We start from the raw sequence: 20,709 nt of genomic DNA on the forward strand, positions 1-20,709 counted from the left end.
AATTTCTCAAGCAAGAATATTGTTAGGACTGTCTGGGAGCAGTCTGAGTAGGGAAAACTGAAAACGACCTGTTATTGGCAAAGAGCTGTGGAACTCTTTTTCTTATTGGTCTATTGTCCAAGTTAGCACCTTTTGATGTTACCAGGCAAGCCAAAACGCCATCACGCCAAAGCAGGCTGAAGTTTCAGGCAGTCTTTTCAAACAGCCCTTACACTATAAGGGCATTATCATAATTTTCACAATTTCACAGTATTATTCAACCTCATAGTGTGGAAGTATATAAAAAGCATTTTCTGTCTGACCTTGTCCAGACTCCTGACAGGATGTGAAACCAAAATATCATTGTGTTATTTGAGTGAACTATCCCTTTAAGAGCAGTAGTCACCTTTCAGCCAATCAGCCGTCCTCCTTAACTCCTCTGTACATCTCCCGTTTGCCACCGTCCACCTGCCTTTCCTCCTGAACAGTGTCTGTCTGTTCTACAACTTCGGCAAGTCCTGGAAATCAGACCCCGGGATCATCAAAGCCTCAGAGGAGCAGAAGAAAAAGGTAAACGCTGGTACTACCCATGACGCTGGCACTACCCATGACGCTGGCACTACCCATGACGCTGGCGCTACCCATGACGCTGGCACTACCCATGACGCTGGCGCTACCCATGACGCTGGCACTACCCATGACGCTGGCACTACCCATGACGCTGGCACTACCCATGACGCTGGCGCTACCCATGACGCTGGCACTACCCATGACGCGGGCACTACCCATGACGCTGGCGCTACCCATGACGCGGGCGCTACCCATGACGCTGGCGCTACCCATGACGCTGGCGCTACCCATGACGCTGGCGCTACCCATGACGCTGGCGCTACCCATGACGCTGGCGCTACCCATGACGCGGGCGCTACCCATGACGCGGGCGCTACCCATGACGCGGGCGCTACCCATGACGCGGGCACTACCCATGACGCTGGCGCTACCCATGACGCCCATGACGCGTGTACCGCCCATGACGCTGGCACTACCCATGACGCGTGTACCGCCCATGACGCGTGTACCGCCCATGACGCGTGTAGAGTTGGGTGAGGTTGCCCATAGACACTGATCTTGGGTCAGTTTAACCTTTTTCCAACTGATGGTTAGGGTTGGGGAAGCTGATCCTAGATCTGTATCTAAGGGAAACCACCCCCGGAGTATGAAAAGTGCCTGAGTTGAGAATTTGATTAGAGAGCTGGGCACATTGCACCATTGTTTTTTTACGAATCAAAGTAGTACACTATATGGGGAATAGGATGTAATTTGTGACACACAATGTTCAACCCAGTGGCCCAGTGCTAGAGGCATCCACTCTCACCCCACAGCTCTGGGAGTCGTCTCTCATTAGCACACACTGATGGAGTATAGTAGGGTATCCAGCTCTTTACTGACCCCAGCTCAATCCCCATTGTGTGGGATTGATGAGAGGGCTAAAAATAGCCCCCATCGTTAGTGCTCTGTAGTGTTAACCAGAACCTGGTCCACTGGTCTGGGCATTGCCCCCATCGTTAGTGCTCTGTAGTGTTAACCAGAACCTGGTCCACTGGTCTGGGCATTGCTCCCATCGTTAGTGCTCTGTAGTGTTAACCAGAACCTAGTCCACTGATCTGGGCATTGCCCCCATCGTTAGTGCTCTGTAGTGTTAACCAGAGCCTGGTCCACTGGTCTGGGCATTGCCCCCATCGTTAGTGCTCTGTAGTGTTAACCAGAACCTGGTCCACTGGTCTGGGCATTGCCCCCATCGTTAGTGCTCTGTAGTGTTAACCAGAGCCTGGTCCACAGGTCTGGGCATTGCCCCCATCGTTAGTGCTCTGTAGTGTTAACCAGAACCCGGTCCACTGGTCTGGGCATTGCCCCCATCGTTAGTGCTCTGTAGTGTTAACCAGAACCCGGTCCACTGGTCTGGGCATTGCCCCCATCGTTAGTGCTCTGTAGTGTTAACCAGAACCCGGTCCACTGGTCTGGGCATTGCCCCCATCGTTAGTGCTCTGTAGTGTTAACCAGAACCTGGTCCACTGGTCTGGGCATTGCCCCCATCGTTAGTGCTCTGTAGTGTTAACCAGAACCCGGTCCACTGGTCTGGGCATTGCCCCCATCGTTAGTGCTCTGTAGTGTTAACCAGAACCTGGTCCACTGGTCTGGGCATTGCCCCCATCGTTAGTGCTCTGTAGTGTTAACCAGAACCTGGTCCACTGGTCTGGGCATTGCCCCCATCGTTAGTGCTCTGTAGTGTTAACCAGAACCCGGTCCACTGGTCTGGGCATTGCCCCCATCGTTAGTGCTCTGTAGTGTTAACCAGAACCTGGTCCACTGGTCTGGGCATTGCCCCCATCGTTAGTGCTCTGTAGTGTTAACCAGAACCTGGTCCACTGGTCTGGGCATTGCCCCCATCGTTAGTGCTCTGTAGTGTTAACCAGAACCCGGTCCACAGGTCTGGGCATTGCCCCCATCGTTAGTGCTCTGTAGTGTTAACCAGAACCTGGTCCACTGGTCTGGGCATTGCCCCCATCGTTAGTGCTCTGTAGTGTTAACCAGAGCCTGGTCCACTGGTCTGGGCATTGCCCCCATCGTTAGTGCTCTGTAGTGTTAACCAGAACCTGGTCCACTGGTCTGGGCATTGCCCCCATCGTTAGTGCTCTGTAGTGTTAACCAGAGCCTGGTCCACTGGTCTGGGCATTGCCCCCATCGTTAGTGCTCTGTAGTGTTAACCAGAACCTGGTCCACTGGTCTGGGCATTGCCCCCATCGTTAGTGCTCTGTAGTGTTAACCAGAGCCTGGTCCACTGGTCTGGGCATTGCCCCCATCGTTAGTGCTCTGTAGTGTTCCTGGTCCACTGGTCTGGGCATTGCCCCCATCGTTAGTGCTCTGTAGTGTTAACCAGAACCTGGTCCACTGGTCTGGGCATTGCCCCCATCGTTAGTGCTCTGTAGTGTTAACCAGAACCTGGTCCACTGGTCTGGGCATTGCCCCCATCGTTAGTGCTCTGTAGTGTTAACCAGAACCTGGTCCACTGGTCTGGGCATTGGCATTGCCCCCATCTGGGTTAGTGCTCTGTAGTGTTAACCAGAACCTGGTCCACAGGTCTGGGCATTGCCCCCATCGTTAGTGCTCTGTAGTGTTAACCAGAACCTGGTCCACTGGTCTGGGCATTGCCCCCATCGTTAGTGCTCTGTAGTGTTAACCAGAACCCGGTCCACTGGTCTGGGCATTGCCCCCATCGTTAGTGCTCTGTAGTGTTAACCAGGACCTGGTCCACTGGTCTGGGCATTGCCCCCATCGTTAGTGCTCTGTAGTGTTAACCAGGACCCGGTCCACTGGTCTGGGCATTGCCCCCATCGTTAGTGCTCTGTAGTGTTAACCAGAGCCTGGTCCTCTGGTTAACACCTCTCTCTCTCTCTCACCTCTCTCTCTCTCTCACCTCTCTCTCTCTCTCACCTCTCTCTCTCTCTCACCTCTCTCTCTCTCTCTCACCTCTCTCTCACCTCTCTCTCTCTCTCATCTCTCTCTCTCACCTCTCTCTCTCTCTCACCTCTCTCTCTCTCTCTCACCTCTCTCTCACCTCTCTCTCTCTCTCACCTCTCTCTCTCACCTCTCTCTCTCTCACCTCTCTCTCTCTCACCTCTCTCTCGCTCTCTCTCACCTCTCTCTCATCTCTCTCTCTCACCTCTCTCTCTCTCTCACCTCTCTCTCTCTCTCTCATCTCCAGACTATTGTTGAACTGGCGGAGACGGGAAGCCTGGATCTCAGCATATTCTGCAGTACTTGTTTGGTAAAGAAATGACTTCATTTTATTATGTACTGAAGGGTTTTGCATGGTTTGGGTTTAACGTTGTCATTCTGTCAAACCCCAATACATTTGTATTTGTCCACACAGATAAGGAAGCCCATCCGGTCCAAACACTGTGCCGTGTGCAACCGCTGTATCGCCAAGTTCGACCACCACTGCCCTTGGGTGGGCAACTGTGTCGGTATGTGTAACACCAGCAGCAGTATTTAGCTTAGCAACAACCCATAGCCCAGCAACCGGAGTTAGTTCAGCTGATAGTCATTTATGTCCACAGAATTCCAGCCTAAGAAGCAGCACATGGTTCTTTAAGAAAAATAAACAAGCTGACACCCATATGAATTCATTAGCTGTTCTGGCAGAATATAGAAAGGTGTGTGTGTGTGTGTGTGTGTGTGTGCACGCTGCCCAGCTCTATTAGCCGTGAAGCAGCAGCTGCCTGTTTTTCCCTTGACTGTTTGGACTTCCAGACAGATGGCCTCATGAACAGCTGACACGTGTCCAGACATGTCTGCCTGTGAACTTTGAGATGGAAGGAAGGGGGTCCTAAAGTGTCCATGCTGTCCCGTAAGAGCCTGACAGGATGGAGCTTGCCTTTCAGACAGGCAGCGACGTAGACGCACTACCAGTTAGTCCCTAGAGGTCCTCAGTGTGTTGGCCAGGTGCCCCCCCCCCCCCCCCCCCCCTCACATCCTTTAGTCCAAACAGTGACTGGCAGCAGACCCACACACCTGGTCATGTATCTGAGTATGACCCAACGAGCCGACTGACAGATCTGACAACTACTTGGCCTCCTTCAATCCTACTGTACTCTCTTTCTCCTTCTCTCTCTCTACGTCTCTCATTTGTCTTGACCTGGAGAGGAGCCAGGAGGACCGTGAGGGAGGGAGGGATGAGGACCGTGAGGGAAGGAGGGATGAGGACCATGAGGGAGGGAGGGATGAGGACAGTGAGGGACCAGACAGATGAGGCTTAACTCCCCCTCTCACTTTTCTCATTGTGCGGTCAACAGGAAGTGGGAATCATCGCTACTTCATGGGTTACCTGTTCTTCCTGCTCTGCATGATCAGCTGGATGATCTACGGCTGTATCTGCTGTGAGTGGAACACCCCAACCCACCACACCTCATTCTAGTTACACCACCCTACCACACCTAATTCTAGTTACACCACCCTACCACACCTCATTCTAGTTACACCACCCACCACACCTCATTCTAGTTACACCACCCTACCACACCTCATTCTAGTTACACCACCCTACCACACCTCATTCTAGTTACACCACCCACCACACCTCATTCTAGTTACACCACCCTACCACACCTCATTCTAGTTACACCACCCTACCACACCTCATTCTAGTTACACCACCCTACCACACCTCATTCTAGTTACACCACCACACCACACCTCATTCTAGTTACACCACCACACCACACCTCATTCTAGTTACACCACCACACCACACCTCATTCTAGTTACACCACCACACCACACCTCATTCTAGTTACACCACCCTACCACACCTCATTCTAGTTACACCACCCTACCACACCTCATTCTAGTTACACCACCCTACCACACCTCATTCTAGTTACACCACCCTACCACACCTCATTCTAGTTACACCACCACACCACACCTCATTCTAGTTACACCACCACACCACACCTCATTCTAGTTACACCACCACACCACACCTCATTCTAGTTACACCACCACACCACACCTCATTCTAGTTACACCACCACACCACACCTCATTCTAGTTACACCACCACACCACACCTCATTCTAGTTACACCACCACACCACACCTCATTCTAGTTACACCACCACACCACACCTCATTCTAGTTACACCACCACACCACACCTCATTCTAGTTACACCACCACACCACACCTCATTCTAGTTACACCACCACACCACACCTCATTCTAGTTACACCACCACACCACACCTCATTCTAGTTACACCACCACACCACACCTCATTCTAGTTACACCACCACACCACACCTCATTCTAGTTACACCACCACACCACACCTCATTCTAGTTACACCACCACACCACACCTCTCATTCTAGTTACACCACCCCACCACACCTCTCATTCTAGTTACACACCATGATGTCTTTATAATTCTACAGCTGTTAACAACCTAGCTGTATACAGGATGTTTGGCTGCACCACTGCCCAGTCATGTGAAATCCATACATTTGGCCTTAATTTATTTCATTTGACTGATTCCCTTCTATGAACTGTAACTCAGTAAAGTCTTTGAAATTGTTAGATAACAAAATAACATCTCTATTGGTTATGGTACACCACATTTTGGTTACTACTTTCATTTGTCCATTAATCCTTTTATTAGTGCTGTTATTTCATTTCTATAAACTCTATAAACCCTTCCAGTCATAGGTTGCCAAAGTAATCACTCATACATTTGTCAATCAGACTGCGGGATCAGGTTTAATCGTCAGTCCTTCACCCTAGGGTTCTTCCCTAACCTCTCTGCCCCTCTACCCAGACTGGAGGATCAGGTTTAATCGTCAGTCCTTCTCTATCACCCTAGGGTTCTTCCCTAACCTCTCTGCCCCTCTACCCAGACTGGAGGATCAGGTTTAATCGTCAGTCCTTCTCTATCACCCTAGGGTTCTTCCCTAACCTCTCTGCCCCTCTACCCAGACTGGAGGATCAGGTTTAATCGTCAGTCCTTCTCTATCACCCTAGGGTTCTTCCCTAACCTCTCTGCCCCTCTACCCAGACTGGAGGATCAGGTTTAATCGTCAGTCCTTCTCTATCACCCTAGGGTTCTTCCCTAACCTCTATGCCCCTCTACCCAGACTGGAGGATCCACTGCGCCACCAACTACACCAAGGATGGTTTCTGGCTGTACCTGACGCAGATCGCCTCCTGCTCTCCCTGGATGTTCTGGATGTTCCTCAACAGTGTGTTCCACTTCATGTGGGTGGCTGTGCTGATCATGTGCCAGCTCTACCAGGTTAGAGAGACCATTGGTTGTATGTTTAACCTGTATTTAGCCAGGTGAGATACGTAAAAGTAAGCCTGGTCCCAGCTAGAACGACCCATAGGACAGGAGCATATATCCTGTTTAGAATCATAATTGTCCATGGGATGCATTTACATCCTCGACCCTCATCTTGACCCTTTGTTGTGATGCCATAGATAGGTCCATTTTATTTATTTTGTACAACTATTTGTGACATTGTGTTCTACGCGTGTGCCCGCCCCTCTTCCAGATTGCTGGTCTGGGAATCACCACAAACGAGAGGATGAACGCCAGGAGATACAAGCACTTTAAAGTAACGGCCACTTCCATCGAGAGCCCCTTCAAGTGAGTACTAGCCCTCCCTTCAGGAGCCTCTGCCAATCTGTGTCCTCCTACCCAGAAATACTGACCTGATCCTGGGTCAGTACAGGACAATGTTGCCTTTTAATGTTTTTTATTCCCTTAATATTGACTGTTCCGGTTATGGTAACAATGGGTACATTCTGGTGCTTACTTAGAGGGATGGTTCATCCAATCTACGGGCCCGTTTCCCAGGCACAGATGAAGCCTAGTGCAGGACTAAAAAGCATTCTCAGTGGAGATCTGTTGAAAGTGCTTTATAGTCCAGCACTAGGCCTAATCTGTGTCTAGGGAAATGGGCCCTACATGTTTGGGTGAAATTAATGTTACCTTGAGTTGTCTATGTAGGCCAGTACTGACATAATCCATGATAATCCATTGTTTACTTTTGCTACAGGCAGTAGCTAGCATGATTTAGCATCGTCCCCCTAATTCCCATTTGTTAATATTCCCCTGATATTAGCAAAGCTGCTACCTACCAAAACTTCACCTGATACACATGGTGTACTACTTGTATCAATGGATACCTAACACATGAAGAAGTAGTTATTAGGTTATGATGTCAACATTTTAATTTCTCTTCCTCTCCGTAGTCATGGGTGTGTACGGAACCTCATAGACTTCTTTGAGATCCGCTGCTGTGGCCTGATCCGGCCCAAGGCGATAGACTGGACCACACAGTACACAATCGAGTATGACCAGACGTCCGGGTCGGGCTACCAGCTGGTGTAGACGAGAAGAGAGGAGAGGTGGAGCGACGGTGTCTAGAAGAGGAGGAGGGGGTTCCCCAGGGTTCAGTATCGGAGCCAGGCTGTTCTCTGGAGCACTCCCCTCAGACCTCCTTCCTCACCCATTCAGACTGAGAAAACCAGCCAGGAACTAGCATGCTGTTACGGGACACCACCATAAGACCAACACCTACTACTAGTCTATATGAAACCACCTCCATTACTGTACCCACCACCACCTCTGAGCCCCTCCTGGGGGGGGCCTTCTCCTCTGCTGGTCCCCCCTCGTCTCTCCTGCCCATGGACGGTGCACCGCTGCCAGGCGCGGCAGGGAGAGGAGGAGAAAAGAGAATATAAAAACAACTAAAATAAGGAATCTTTATTTGTTTGCTGTACTAGAGTCATTATGCTGCGGTGAAGGCAGTACTGTTGACGGCAGTATCATTTTTTCCCTTATTTTTTTAGATAAATTTCACATCCATTTTTTTTTATCATCCGTCTTGCCCTGCAGATTCTTTTTTTTTTTGTCTTTCAGTTTTTTATTGTTGCTCAAAACTCTATTGTTCCTTTTAGAACTGTGGTGGCTAGGGAGACTGGGGAAGGAAGGCCTTTTAAGGAAGAAATTGGTTCTTAAGCAGGATTTGATAAGGGATGGTTACTATGGCATGGTCATGTACCATCGGTCAAGTCACCCTGAGGATTGCTTAGAATTGCCAAAGTTGTTAAACTTGTCAGTATGTCATAAAATGGCATTTGCAATTGTTGGGGGGGTCTGTTCCCAGTGGTCTCTTTCACAAGGTATTGAAGGTGCAGATAGGAGCGACATCCTACTTATAATGTGACGCAAGCATATTTATTTTAACTATGTATAGATCAAATGATGTTATAGTATCATCTTATTTTAAATTTGTTTTTTTTATCAAGAAAACATCAGCTACAAATTGTATATGGATGTCTGACATGGTGCCCTGAGACCTTCACTAGAAAAGTCGGCACACACACACTTCAAGAGTAGTGTTAGTGAGAGATCAACTAGAGTCAGGGGAAGATGAGGCCATTCCATCCCAGACTGAATGGATGGTTCTGGGAGTTTACAAGAAAGGTTCATTCCATGTGTGTATTTTTTTTGTGTGTATGTGGGGGGGATGGGGGTCCTTTTGTTTGTCTGCCTATGACAATGCACTGATCACCTTTCTGTTTCCGGTCTCGCCGTTACTGAAGAAATACAGGCGTACTCCCGACAAACACTTCAATGTTTACCGATTGACGGAGCTCGGGCCCAATGAGAAAAAGGTATATAAACCCCGAGACCTGCCCCTTCTGGGTTCTCATCTGTTATTGCTCATTACATTTCCCGCTAGTCTCTACGCAGCGGCAGCGCAAGGACGGACTGAAATGTCAAATATGTCCATCTGTACATAAACAATCTAGTTTTCTTCGTGAGTGATTTTATTTTGTCAGTTGAAGCTGCTTTTTAAACGTTGATTTCATCCAACCAAATGGAAAAGAGAACTCCCCGATTATAATCCAATTGTATGACTGTAGCTTTTAGTGATGTCCGACACTGCTGTCTAAAGGCATTTTAACCCTGCGAACTACACTGCATGTGTGATGCTTGGACATTGGGCTGTCGCCATACTGTTGACCCCCCCCCATCCAAGCTGCCCAGTGATAGCCATGTGTCTGTATATAGTGAATGTTCAGTATTTACAAGTACTTTCTTCGGTATGTTCGCTTTTGTTTTTTAAATCCAGTGTGTATCTTCAGTGCAAGTCCTCCTTCTCGGTCTGCAGGCTCCAGATATCAAGTCTGGTCCAGCCTGCCGAAGTGTAATATTAATGTTCCATGCTGGTGGTTGGATTATACTGGAAGTAAAGGTTTTTTCTATGTCATATTGCTGGGTTTGTTACACCACTGGATGTACGAGATGCAAGGGAAATAATGACAGTATTTTTTTCTAAACTGAAATCATGCGTGTCATCGTACGCTGTAATCCAGGATAAGAGGTATGAAGCATGGGTTTAGACATCACATCGTTGTTTGTATCCCCTTATGACCTAAGAGCACGGGACGCACCATTGAGGCGATCTCCATTTTTGAAGTACATTTTCTACTTTAATCAGTTGGCAAACTGCCACCTGGAGTGGGTTGATTGGCGATTTACCACCACCTGCAGGTATTGGGTGTTTGCCCAAGAGTATAATTCATTGGTGGTGACCTGGATGGAATTATGCGACCCTTCGTTAACTACTTCAAAATGGTGAAAGTCCTCAATGGTGCTGCCTGTGCTAAAACAGGCTTTTGGGAACTAGAGTCCTGTGTGGTCATGTCTACATCAGTGAGGGACACAGTGGATCATTTTGCAGGCTCACCTACATCTAAAAGGAGCTCAGCGGTCATCATAAACAACCTACAGGTATAGAGCTCATCCAGGTTCTGTTTCGGTTCCAGAGAAATATTCACACTAGCCTGAGTGCCACTGTTTGTACACATGCCAATTCCTTGTCACCCATTGTCATGCCAAACATGTTTGACTTGACAATGAGGAATGGAGTTGTCAAGAACACAAACGGATCTGGGATCAGGCTTTTCACACCGGCTCTTCCAACAAATGTCATTTTTCCCCCAGCTGCCACCATGTGAAAAGCACATGATCATCTACAGTGCCTCTCCGCCTTCTTCAGGACATCACCGTAACCCTGCTTCAGATGTTAATATATTGGGCATGGTTCAATTTTAATGGCTTTAATAATAAAATACATTCAAATGTGAAAATACACATTTGTGTTGCTCTCCTGTGTTTTCTTCGAAGGCTAAATGTGTTCTGATTATAGCTATCAAAACATGTCGGTTTTGAAGTTCAGCTCTTCCCCCATGTATCTGCAAGGAATGTTTCACACTTAAGTTGTTTTTGGTATAGCTTTTTATTTATTGTATATTTGTAAATGGTAAATCCTCCCTATTATGGCCCTCCCCCAGCCTTTAAAAAAACAACGTAGCACAGCGGTTTTCACAGTCAGAAATGCCTTGTCTTGAGGGTGGTCATCATTAGGCATGCACCAGAGCGCCAGCTCCCTGGCCATAACCAAATCCTTTGGGTCCAAAGTTCTTTGCGTAACATGCTGGGGACAAAGAAAACAATGAGTATGGAAATGCTGATGCATCCTAAAACATGTCACTTTACGTCAGTCAAAGGGTGATTGCAATGGAGGAAGCTGTTAAATACAACACTGGTGAAGAAAAGTAACCTTACAATGCACTGTTTCCCTGTGAGCTTGCTGATCCAATGAGGAGTTAATACACCGCAGAACATAAACAGCACAAAACGAGCCTGATCTCAATGCTGCGTGGGCGCTACATTAAAAGCCAACTGATCAATCTGCCAGTTGACTCTGGGTCCCTGAACATACTCAGGTTGTACAACGCATTTTAATAAAACGTTTGTTCTTCACTCATGATTACACAGCAGCTCAATGGTTTTGTGCAAACAAACTGTTGTAGGACAGTTCTTACATGGTATTACAACTGAGTCAGATTCGCTGGACAAGTTAAGTGTTTGCAGGGCCTATTCCCCCTTGAGCTTCAATAAAATAACCCCTAAGTGCCTATGGGACTGTGTGCGTGTGCACGTACGTGGTCAGCGCTTAGTCTATTGTTTAGCCAAAACATTCCAATGCCATTTGGTGTGCATGATCTGGAAAGAGGAGCCATTGTGGAAGATGGATTTGGAATGTTTAGGGCATCATGACTTGAATTCTAGCGGTTAGATTTCCAGGTGACATGGACAGAGTAACAAAGGCTTAAAGTCCGGAGCCTTCCATCCTAACCCCAGGCACACAAACACAACTAGAATACATGGCCTCCAATGCCCTCTGCTAATAGTATAATGCTCCTGTTTTTGTTTTGCAGTGTTTTTATGTAACAGCTAGTTCATCTAGTTCTTGTGCCTCAGGTATAATCATGTAATCTGCCTATGGTGGGTGGGTTCCTTCGCTCTGGTGGCTGCTCCGGGGTGAAGTGTCCTCTAGGTACAGATCTACGATCAGCTTTCCCTCCCCCAATCCTACAACTGAACCAAGATCAGCTTCTAGGGGCAACTTCACCCTACAACGGTTCCCTCACACTGGTGACCATGCAGGCCCAAGCCTGAAAGGGAATCTAGAAACCCGATGTCTCACCTTTGCAGTAGATCTCTCCATCTTTCTCTGTCTGGGTGGTAGACTCCAGGCTCTTCCCACACTTGGCACAGCGGAAGCAGTTCTTATGCCATGGCTGTCAAGATGAGATAAGATACTACTTTATTCATTACTGGGGAATAGGACCATCATATCATTGACTAGATTGTAAGAATGTATCAACTAGTGCGCATTGAGGACAGATTCTAATGCTTTTCATTCCCCAGCAGTATACTACACAGGTACAAATCATACAGGCATTGTTCTAACATCAACACCAGATCTGATTATCAAAGGATTCTTGCTGTGTTGCCATAATCCTTCACATACTGTACATTTCCTCTCATTGTGAGCCGCAGAATGCAGCGTAACACCAGTTTAAAGTCAAGCTAAAATCACATCAGCCTGCCATGACGTGATGGCCTACATCTGCCTGAATCCCCCCAGCCAGTCAGTCAGCACTGCAGACTTCTACACCAGCTGCCTGGAAACCAGCCCTCCAAATCCAGAGTTTATGAAAAAGCTTAAGCCAGAAAAATGTGATTTCTATCTTATGAATTTCCTGCAGTGAATCCATCCAATTGGCCCCTTGCAATAGTAAACCCACCTGTTTTCAATCAATGGTGGTCACTACAGTTAGCTCAAAACCTTAATACTCTACGCCCCCGCTCACCTTGCCTGCCCCCACGATCTTCTCCGCAGCGTACACTGACTCCCCACACCGGCCACACTTATCCGAGTCCCCGAACTTCTGGGCGAATTTGGAGGGGTTGGGGTTGGTGGTGGGTCTGTGACACTGGGTCCTGAAGGTATACACAAACAAACAGCATTAGAGAAGTTAAGGGAACAGATCCCCTCTGGTTCTCTGGGGAGTGCATCAGGCCCCTCTCGTCCCCAGGACCAAGGAGTCAGGCTTGGGTAGGCGCTGGGTAAACTCTTGGAGCGCTCCCTAACGAAGGGGAACCGCCTGCCCCACAGGCCCTGAATAGGAGGCTTTGTGCCGGGGACAGTGTGGAGAGAGAAGAGGGTCAGCAGGGCTGCCCAGGAGCCTGTGGTTAGGTTACATAATGGGGCCCTTTCATCATAACAACCACCTGATGCCAGACTGGGTAAACAGCCCTGTGTGTACAGTAGATGAGGTTACTGGCCATTACCACAGCTCTGACTGACTGGGAGGTTACTGGCCATTACCACAGCTCTGACTGACTGACTGGGAGGTTACTGGCCATTACCACAGCTCTGACTGACTGACTGGGAGGTTACTGGCCATTACCACAGCTCTGACTGACTGACTGGGAGGTTACTGGCCATTACCACGGCTCTGACTGACTGGGAGGTTACTGGCCATTACCACGGCTCTGACTGACTGACTGGGAGGTTACTGGCCATTACCACGGCTCTGACTGACTGACTGGGAGGTTACTGGCCATTACCACGGCTCTGACTGACTGACTGGGAGGTTACTGGCCATTACCACAGCTCTGACTGACTGACTGGGAGGTTACTGGCCATTACCACAGCTCTGACTGACTGACTGGGAGGTTACTGGCCATTACCACAGCTCTGACTGACTGGGAGGTTACTGGCCATTACCACGGCTCTGACTGACTGACTGGGAGGTTACTGGCCATTACCACGGCTCTGACTGACTGACTGGGAGGTTACTGGCCATTACCACGGCTCTGACTGGGAGGTTACTGGCCATTACCACGGCTCTGACTGACTGACTGGGAGGTTACTGGCCATTACCACAGCTCTGACTGACTGACTGGGAGGTTACTGGCCATTACCACAGCTCTGACTGACTGACTGGGAGGTTACTGGCCATTACCACGGCTCTGACTGACTGGGAGGTTACTGGCCATTACCACGGCTCTGACTGACTTACCACGGCTCTGACTGACTGACTGGGAGGTTACTGGCCATTACCACAGCTCTGACTGACTGACTGGGAGGTTACTGGCCATTACCACGGCTCTGACTGACTGATAGGTTACTGGCCATTACCACGGCTCTGACTGGCTGGGAGGTTACTGGCCATTACCACGGCTCTGACTGGCTGGGAGGTTACTGGCCATTACCACGGCTCTGACTGGCTGGGAGGTTACTGGCCATTACCACGGCTCTGACTAGGAGCCTATCAGGTTATTCCAAAATACAACTATGTAGATAGAGTGTCATGCTGCAATAGGAGTCTGGGCCCATATTCAAAAAGCATTTCAGAATAGGAGTACTGATCTAGGATCATGTCCTCTCTGTCCATGTCATCTTGTTCATTATGATCTAAAAGGGAAATCTGATCCTAGCTCAGTACTTCTATGTTGATGTGTTCTAAATACAAACCCTGATTATAGTTTATTTTGACAGATGTATATGCACTCTAGTCTAATGTATCCTAGGCTGAACTCTGGAAGTTTACACAGTATTCCTCAGATGATCAGGGAACCATTTGGAGAACTGTTGAGCAACTATATGTCAGTGTAAATGCACATCAGCACCAATGCATTAATAATAAATGAACAATCGCATCAGGTCTAATCCAACGGCTGGGTTTCCCTTTAGTCATTTAGCAGATGCAATTAGGGTTAAGTGCCTTGCTCAAGGGCACATTTACCTAGTCGGCTCAGGTATTCGAACCAGCAACCTTTCGGTTCCTGGCCCAGTGTTCTTAACCGCTAGGCTTTTGCTGCCCACATAATCTGCGATAGAATACAATTTGATTTCATTGTAACTTGATTTGCCATACAACCACACAGTAACCACTGAACAAAAGAGAGGAATATGGTGTAGGGCGAAGTTGCCCCTAGATGCTGATCTTGGGTCAGTTTTGCATTTCCCCCACTAATGGTTAGGATTGGGGGAGGGGAAGCTGATCCTAGATCTGTACCAAGGGGAAACTCCACCCCCAGAGCTTTGTATATACTACACACGTACGTACTCCTCTGGTTTGATCCCCAGTCTCTCTCCACGGTCCATGCTGAGTGTCCCAGCTCCCTGGCCGTAGCCGTAGCCCTTGGGGCCGTACTTCTTTCCATAGCAGGACTTGCAGTAGATCTCAGTGTCGTGGATGGCCACATTGTTGCTGTCTAAACCCTTTCTGCAGACCACTGGACAGGAAAGAAAAATAAAGCTGTCTGAATGACACATTGCATTGTAACTGGAGGGATACTGAATTGTCACAAGTTTCCCTAAAAAGGAATTCCTCAACGGTGGATTTAGTTTCTAAATGGGATATTATCCCTCATTCCAGGAAGGGGGGGGGCGGGAAGAGAGAGCGCCACAGTGTGACATCACAGCAGCAAGATCAGTGACCTGTTGCCACAAGAAAATGCTACCAGTGAAGAACACCATTGTAAATACAACCCATATGTTTATTTTGCCTTTTGAACTTTGTGTAAATAGTTCTAGTTACAACACTGTACATATGACATTCATATGGAACTTTGAGTAATGTTTACTTTGATTATTTCACTTTGGTTTAGTAATGTAAACATATATTTCTCATCCCAATAAAGCCCATTGAATTGAAATAAGACGGAGTGAGACAGAGAGCATTCTTTCAGATTATGTGCATCAGGTGCAATCTGAAACAAGTCATTTTGTCCCCACTACCATCCCCCTCAGGCCCGGGTCAGGTTATAAAAGCATACAGGTGAAATAGTACGGGGGCTTCCGGTTTGAGTATGTAGGAGTAAAGTGGTTCCCACACACATTTACCTGAAACTACAATTCACCTTTAACTCCACATTAAAGTATTTTCATTTACAATGTTTAAAACAGTTTATTATCTCTCACAACGTAATCTTCCTGTACAAGCAAGATCAATGTATAACTAACTACCTCTGTACAACTACGTCTGTACAACTACCTCTGTATAACTACCATTTGATAAATGGCATCTAAATAGCATGGCTTCATTTACTATGATAAGGTGTTCAACAAAGCAAAACTGGAGGTAGGTGCATTATTAATGCATATATAGTACACTACCCTATGAGTCCTGGTCAATAGTAGTGCACTATGTAGGGAATAGAGTGCCATTTGGGACCCAGATATTGGTTCCCACTGCTCATTAACTCATCTATAGGTCCGTCTGTCTCTAAACAAAGCCAGTTTTGTAAGGAACCCACAAAAATAGTTAATTTGTGGGACAGATTGTTTTTGTGCTTGCTTTGACGGCAGAGTGCTAATCCACAGCACATGCTCTGTGTGTACACTCCAGTCAAGGTCCCCAAAACAACGTCTTCACTGAGGAGGTACAGACACACAATCTCATACGGCTAGTAGGACCATGTCCACTTACTATTTACTGAGTTATGAGATGAGATACACATCAATGCATTGTGCATGATACACTGCATAGATTGGTGAACTTCAGTTTGACCCCTATCATATGACTTCCTCAAAGTATAGTTCCTTTCTCATGGTTCCCATTCATATTAAAGTGAACAGAAAATACCATTCAAGATGGAGGTTGGGCAGCGTGGGTTCACATGCCCTGTTCAGACACACCCTCAAGTCCCCTCAAACTCTGATCTGGACCTCGATCCAGTTCCATTACTTTTGTTAATTATTCCCTCTAATCAAGGACTGATTTAGACCTGGGAAAGCAGGGCTGTGTTCGCACGGCCATTCCAATTTGATATTTTTTTTACCAATCAGATCAGCTCGGAAAAATAACTGATGTGAAAAGATCTGACTTGATTGGTCAAAAGACCAATTAGTGGAAAAAACATCAGAATTGAGCTGCCTGTGTAAACGCTGCCCAGGTGGGCGCAATTCATTGTCAGGTAGAACAGAAAAGCAGCAGTAGTCTGGACCTCGTAGGGTCAGATTTTAATACCCCTGCTCTAGTCTAACCCCAACACACTTGTAGATCTGATCTGAAATGATTGATTGGGATAGGTTTAAGCAATAAGGTGAACCTTCCACCTGGCTTATCAGGAAGAAAGGTAGAATGACAACCATATTTCTGTGGCTCCTTACACCTGTTCAATCCTTTCAGAGCTCCACAATTGTCTGGGGCTTGTTTCTTGACATGGACAAAGTGGACTAACAGGGCCACCACGTTCAGTAGCCAAACATTGTTGAATATTTCAGATAGAACGTTCCAAAATGTTTCGTCCTACTGAACGCACGCCACTTAGGCTGATCCAACACTGAGGAGAGAAAATGAGGTTGCACTCACTGCACAGGAAGCAGCATTTGTGGAAGCACTTCCCATCACACTGCACCTCCTCTGCATGGTACACCGTCCCCTGGCATGCACCACACTTGTTACCTCCTCCCCAGTTTGGCATGTTTGTGCTATCGGAGAGAGAAATGTGCAGAGGGGATGAGAGACATGATGTGAGACTTAAAATAAGTACTCTGGGTGAAGTTTCCACTAGGTACAGATCTAGGATCAGTTTCCCTTCCCACAATCCTAACCTTAACCATTAGTGGGGGGAAATTGACCCAAGATCACAGTCTAGGGGCAACTTCAGCCTACTCTGAAAGGAGAAACACAGAGGAAGTTACGGGTTAGTCCTTCCTGTCCTGTTTGACACAAAACATCAGTGAAACACCTTCCTGGACCAATGAGATACAGGCACAAGACAACAACCCCTTCTGTGCTCAGGAAGTCCAAACAGAACAACAGGTGACAGAGTCGAAGTGAGGACAAAACAATAAGGCAGCTGAACACATTATGGAGGTTTCATAGGTTCTACAACACCTCAGAACAATGTTTTTCTAGGAGTTAGAAAATATTCATTCAAATGGCTTGTACAAAACAAGTGTAACCTATAAACACTGATGTGGTGGCCACATAGAATCTACATGACAAACTGATGCAGACAGTCACATGTCATCATTTTATAGACCAGCCAGCCCTACACTGGTATTTGATTAGAGACACAAAAACATAATTTAAGATGTTACACTTCCATCTGCATTCCATGACAAGCAGAGGGTCCACAAACAACCAGAACGTCCACTCTATTACTATGTAGTGCACTACTTTTGATATGGGTCCTGGTCAAAAGAAGTGCACTACATAGTGAATAGGATGCCTTTTGGGACATAACCATGATGTCGCCATCAAGAAAATAAAGAGTGCTCTTACTTTTTCATGAAGGAAACCACAGAGCAGTGCCCACAGGGACGGCTACTTTGTGGAGTTCCCACCCTCCCAACGTTATTACAGACTGTGTGACATGCCCAAACACGAGATAATCCAAAGTTCTCTCGGGGCGTATAATGTCTGATCTTTCAAAAGAGTTTCAATGCCCTGCATCCAATATTTAAAATCAGTCTTGTGGTATGTGCATGAATAGGTTATTGGGAGTTTCACCACTTGGTTGTGTTTCAATGTTTTTAATACATCTACAGATTAGTTACTTCTTTATGAGACATGGGAGAGCAGATTTGGGGTGAGGTTTAACCAACTGAAAAAAGGAGCAATGAAGCCTATTCAATCAAAAACCAAAGAGTTATTGAATAGGTATAACTTTGACATGTATGTGAAATCACATACAACCATATATATATACAGGATATTTGCAGACGACAGTACGGTGGTAGGTCTGATCACCGACGACGAGACGGCTTACAGCAGGGTTCCCCAACTGGCGACCTGCGGGACGATTTTATTCGCCCCCTAAGAAAATGAATACCCTAAATAAATACATCATTATTTATTTTTTAAATCAATTGTTGGACATAAGACTAAAAACAACAGCAAATCAACTCCAAGTGATTTTAATTTAGAACATCTGTTCCAAAGTAATTCCACACAGATATATGTGATCGTAAACAAATGTAAACAAGGTTTGAAATTATGTTTTAGTCAAACGTTATCCGTGTGGGCTTCTTGCGGTCAATTTGCTGTCTACAAATTATTTGTAAATATGTTCCGCCTCCCTGACTATCTGCAAAAAAAAATAATAATTATTAACCGCGACTGAATTTAGTTGATGATCCCTGGCCTACAGGGAGAAGGTCTGTGACCTGGCAGTGTGGTCCCAGGACAACAACCTCTCCCTCAATGCCAGCAAGACAAAGGAGCTGATCGTGGACTACAGGAAATGGAGGACCGAGCACGCCCCCATCCACAGGGCTGTAGTGGAGCGGGTCGTGAGCTTGAAGTTCCTGGGTGTCCACAGCACAGCACAAAGCACAAAGTTATACAGATGCACCATTAAGAGCATCTTGACTTGCTGCATCACCGCTCGGTAGGTCAACGGCTTAGCAGCCGACGGCTAGGCGCTACAGAGGGTAGTTCGTACGAGGACCTCTACACCAAGCGGTGTCAGTGGAAGGCAATAAAGATTGTCCCTCCACCCGTCATAGAATGTTCTCTTTTCTAGCACACAGCAAGCTGTACCAATGCACCAATTCTGGAACCAACTCGACACTGAACAGCTTCTACCCCCAAGCCATAAAACTGCTAACTAGTTAACTAATACCTACCCGGACTAGCTGCATTGACCCTTTTTGCACCAACGGTTTTTACTAATCACATACGCTGCTGTTACTGTTTATCTATCCTATTGCCGATAGTCACTTTATCAATTACCTCATACCCCTGCACATCGACTCGGTACTGCGTGTAACGTTACATCGCCAAGTTATCGTTACTCCTTGTGGATTTATTCCTTATTATTTCGTTATTTTTCTCTCTCTCTGCATTGTTGGGAAGGCCCGTAAGTAAGCATTTCACTGTTCGTCTATACATGTTGTTAACGAAGCATGTGGCAAATACTATTTGATTTGATTTAACCATTTGTATCTCTGTTGATAAATCTCATCAGATGTTACCTAGACAGACAGTACAGGAAACTGCTACAGTATAGATAACTCACCAGGCTAAACAGGTGTGCCAATTTATTTGGAAAAGTTTAATCAACGGTCCAACTGAGATATGAACCAAACCACTTGCCTGAGCCAAGACTATAGTAAAAGTCTATGCAACAAACTAGTTATTTCACCTGAGCGACTTGTCGTCGACCCAATCTATCTGGAGAATCCAACTGTTTCACGTAAATAAACTCTCCTCGTGCCACCAATATGGATTCAGCTCTGCTGCATAGAAACAAAATGTACCGACCTGTATTTGTTGTGGGAGAATCCTTCAATTTGATCCCAGCGTTTCGACGTCGTGTCCTTTGCGGACTCACCAAACTACTCTGTTCACGGTTGTTTTAGAGAGGGGAGTGGTTTAGCCAGGCAGTGGAGGAGAGTTGTACTGTTTTACTCATTCATTGCTTTTAACCCAACATGTCAGAAATATAGCATGAAAGAATACCTGTGATTAGACCTGTCTGAGTTAAGCCAGATATCTGTTTGAATTAGAATGCATGCAGGAAACCATAAGGGTTAGAGGTGGTGTGTTGCATAGTGTCCCAGTAATAGCCTGCAGAAATTACAGCTCTGAAGTATACCACAGGTATGAAAAAAACATGTATTTTTACTGCAATAATTACGTTGCTAACCAGTTTATAATAGCAATAAGGCACCTCGAGGGTTTATGGTTTATCCAGGCAGTCAGCGTTGTCCTTATGAACAGCCCTTAGCCATGGTATATTGGCCATATATTACACCCTGTCGGGTCTTATTGCTATTATAAA

General features: G+C 46.7%; 2 protein-coding genes across 3 annotated transcripts in view; one reads left to right on the top strand and one right to left on the bottom strand.

The window, feature by feature from the left end:
* The window catches only part of LOC139392679 (palmitoyltransferase ZDHHC17), a 55,881-nt gene extending 45,179 nt beyond the window's left edge, over positions 1-10,702 (top strand). The window contains exons 11-17 of the mRNA XM_071140841.1: positions 425-549; positions 3,743-3,805; positions 3,911-4,004; positions 4,833-4,916; positions 6,671-6,828; positions 7,088-7,182; positions 7,791-10,702. Of these exons, the coding sequence (XP_070996942.1) occupies positions 425-549; positions 3,743-3,805; positions 3,911-4,004; positions 4,833-4,916; positions 6,671-6,828; positions 7,088-7,182; positions 7,791-7,929 (758 nt within the window). The 3' untranslated portion in view covers positions 7,930-10,702. The remainder of the gene's footprint in view (positions 1-424; positions 550-3,742; positions 3,806-3,910; positions 4,005-4,832; positions 4,917-6,670; positions 6,829-7,087; positions 7,183-7,790) is intronic.
* A 131-nt stretch (positions 10,703-10,833) lies between these two features.
* On the bottom strand, positions 10,834-20,277 carry LOC139392680 (cysteine and glycine-rich protein 2-like). 2 transcript variants are annotated; one of them, XM_071140843.1, is made up of 6 exons: positions 20,190-20,277; positions 17,289-17,407; positions 15,039-15,207; positions 12,774-12,903; positions 12,104-12,197; positions 10,834-11,047 (listed from the first exon to the last, which is right to left on the bottom strand). In XM_071140843.1, exons 2-6 carry the CDS (start codon positions 17,398-17,400, stop codon positions 10,974-10,976), a joined length of 579 nt encoding a protein of 192 aa, XP_070996944.1. In that variant the 5' UTR covers positions 17,401-17,407; positions 20,190-20,277; the 3' UTR covers positions 10,834-10,973. The 2 variants fall into 2 exon arrangements, with proteins under 2 accessions (XP_070996944.1, XP_070996945.1); XM_071140844.1 differs by lacking the exon at positions 12,774-12,903 and having other exon boundaries at positions 10,835-11,047.
* Positions 20,278-20,709: the final 432 nt, after the last annotated feature.

Source organism: Oncorhynchus clarkii, chromosome 33, assembly GCF_045791955.1.
Source record: "Oncorhynchus clarkii lewisi isolate Uvic-CL-2024 chromosome 33, UVic_Ocla_1.0, whole genome shotgun sequence".
Taxonomy (NCBI): domain Eukaryota; kingdom Metazoa; phylum Chordata; class Actinopteri; order Salmoniformes; family Salmonidae; genus Oncorhynchus; species Oncorhynchus clarkii.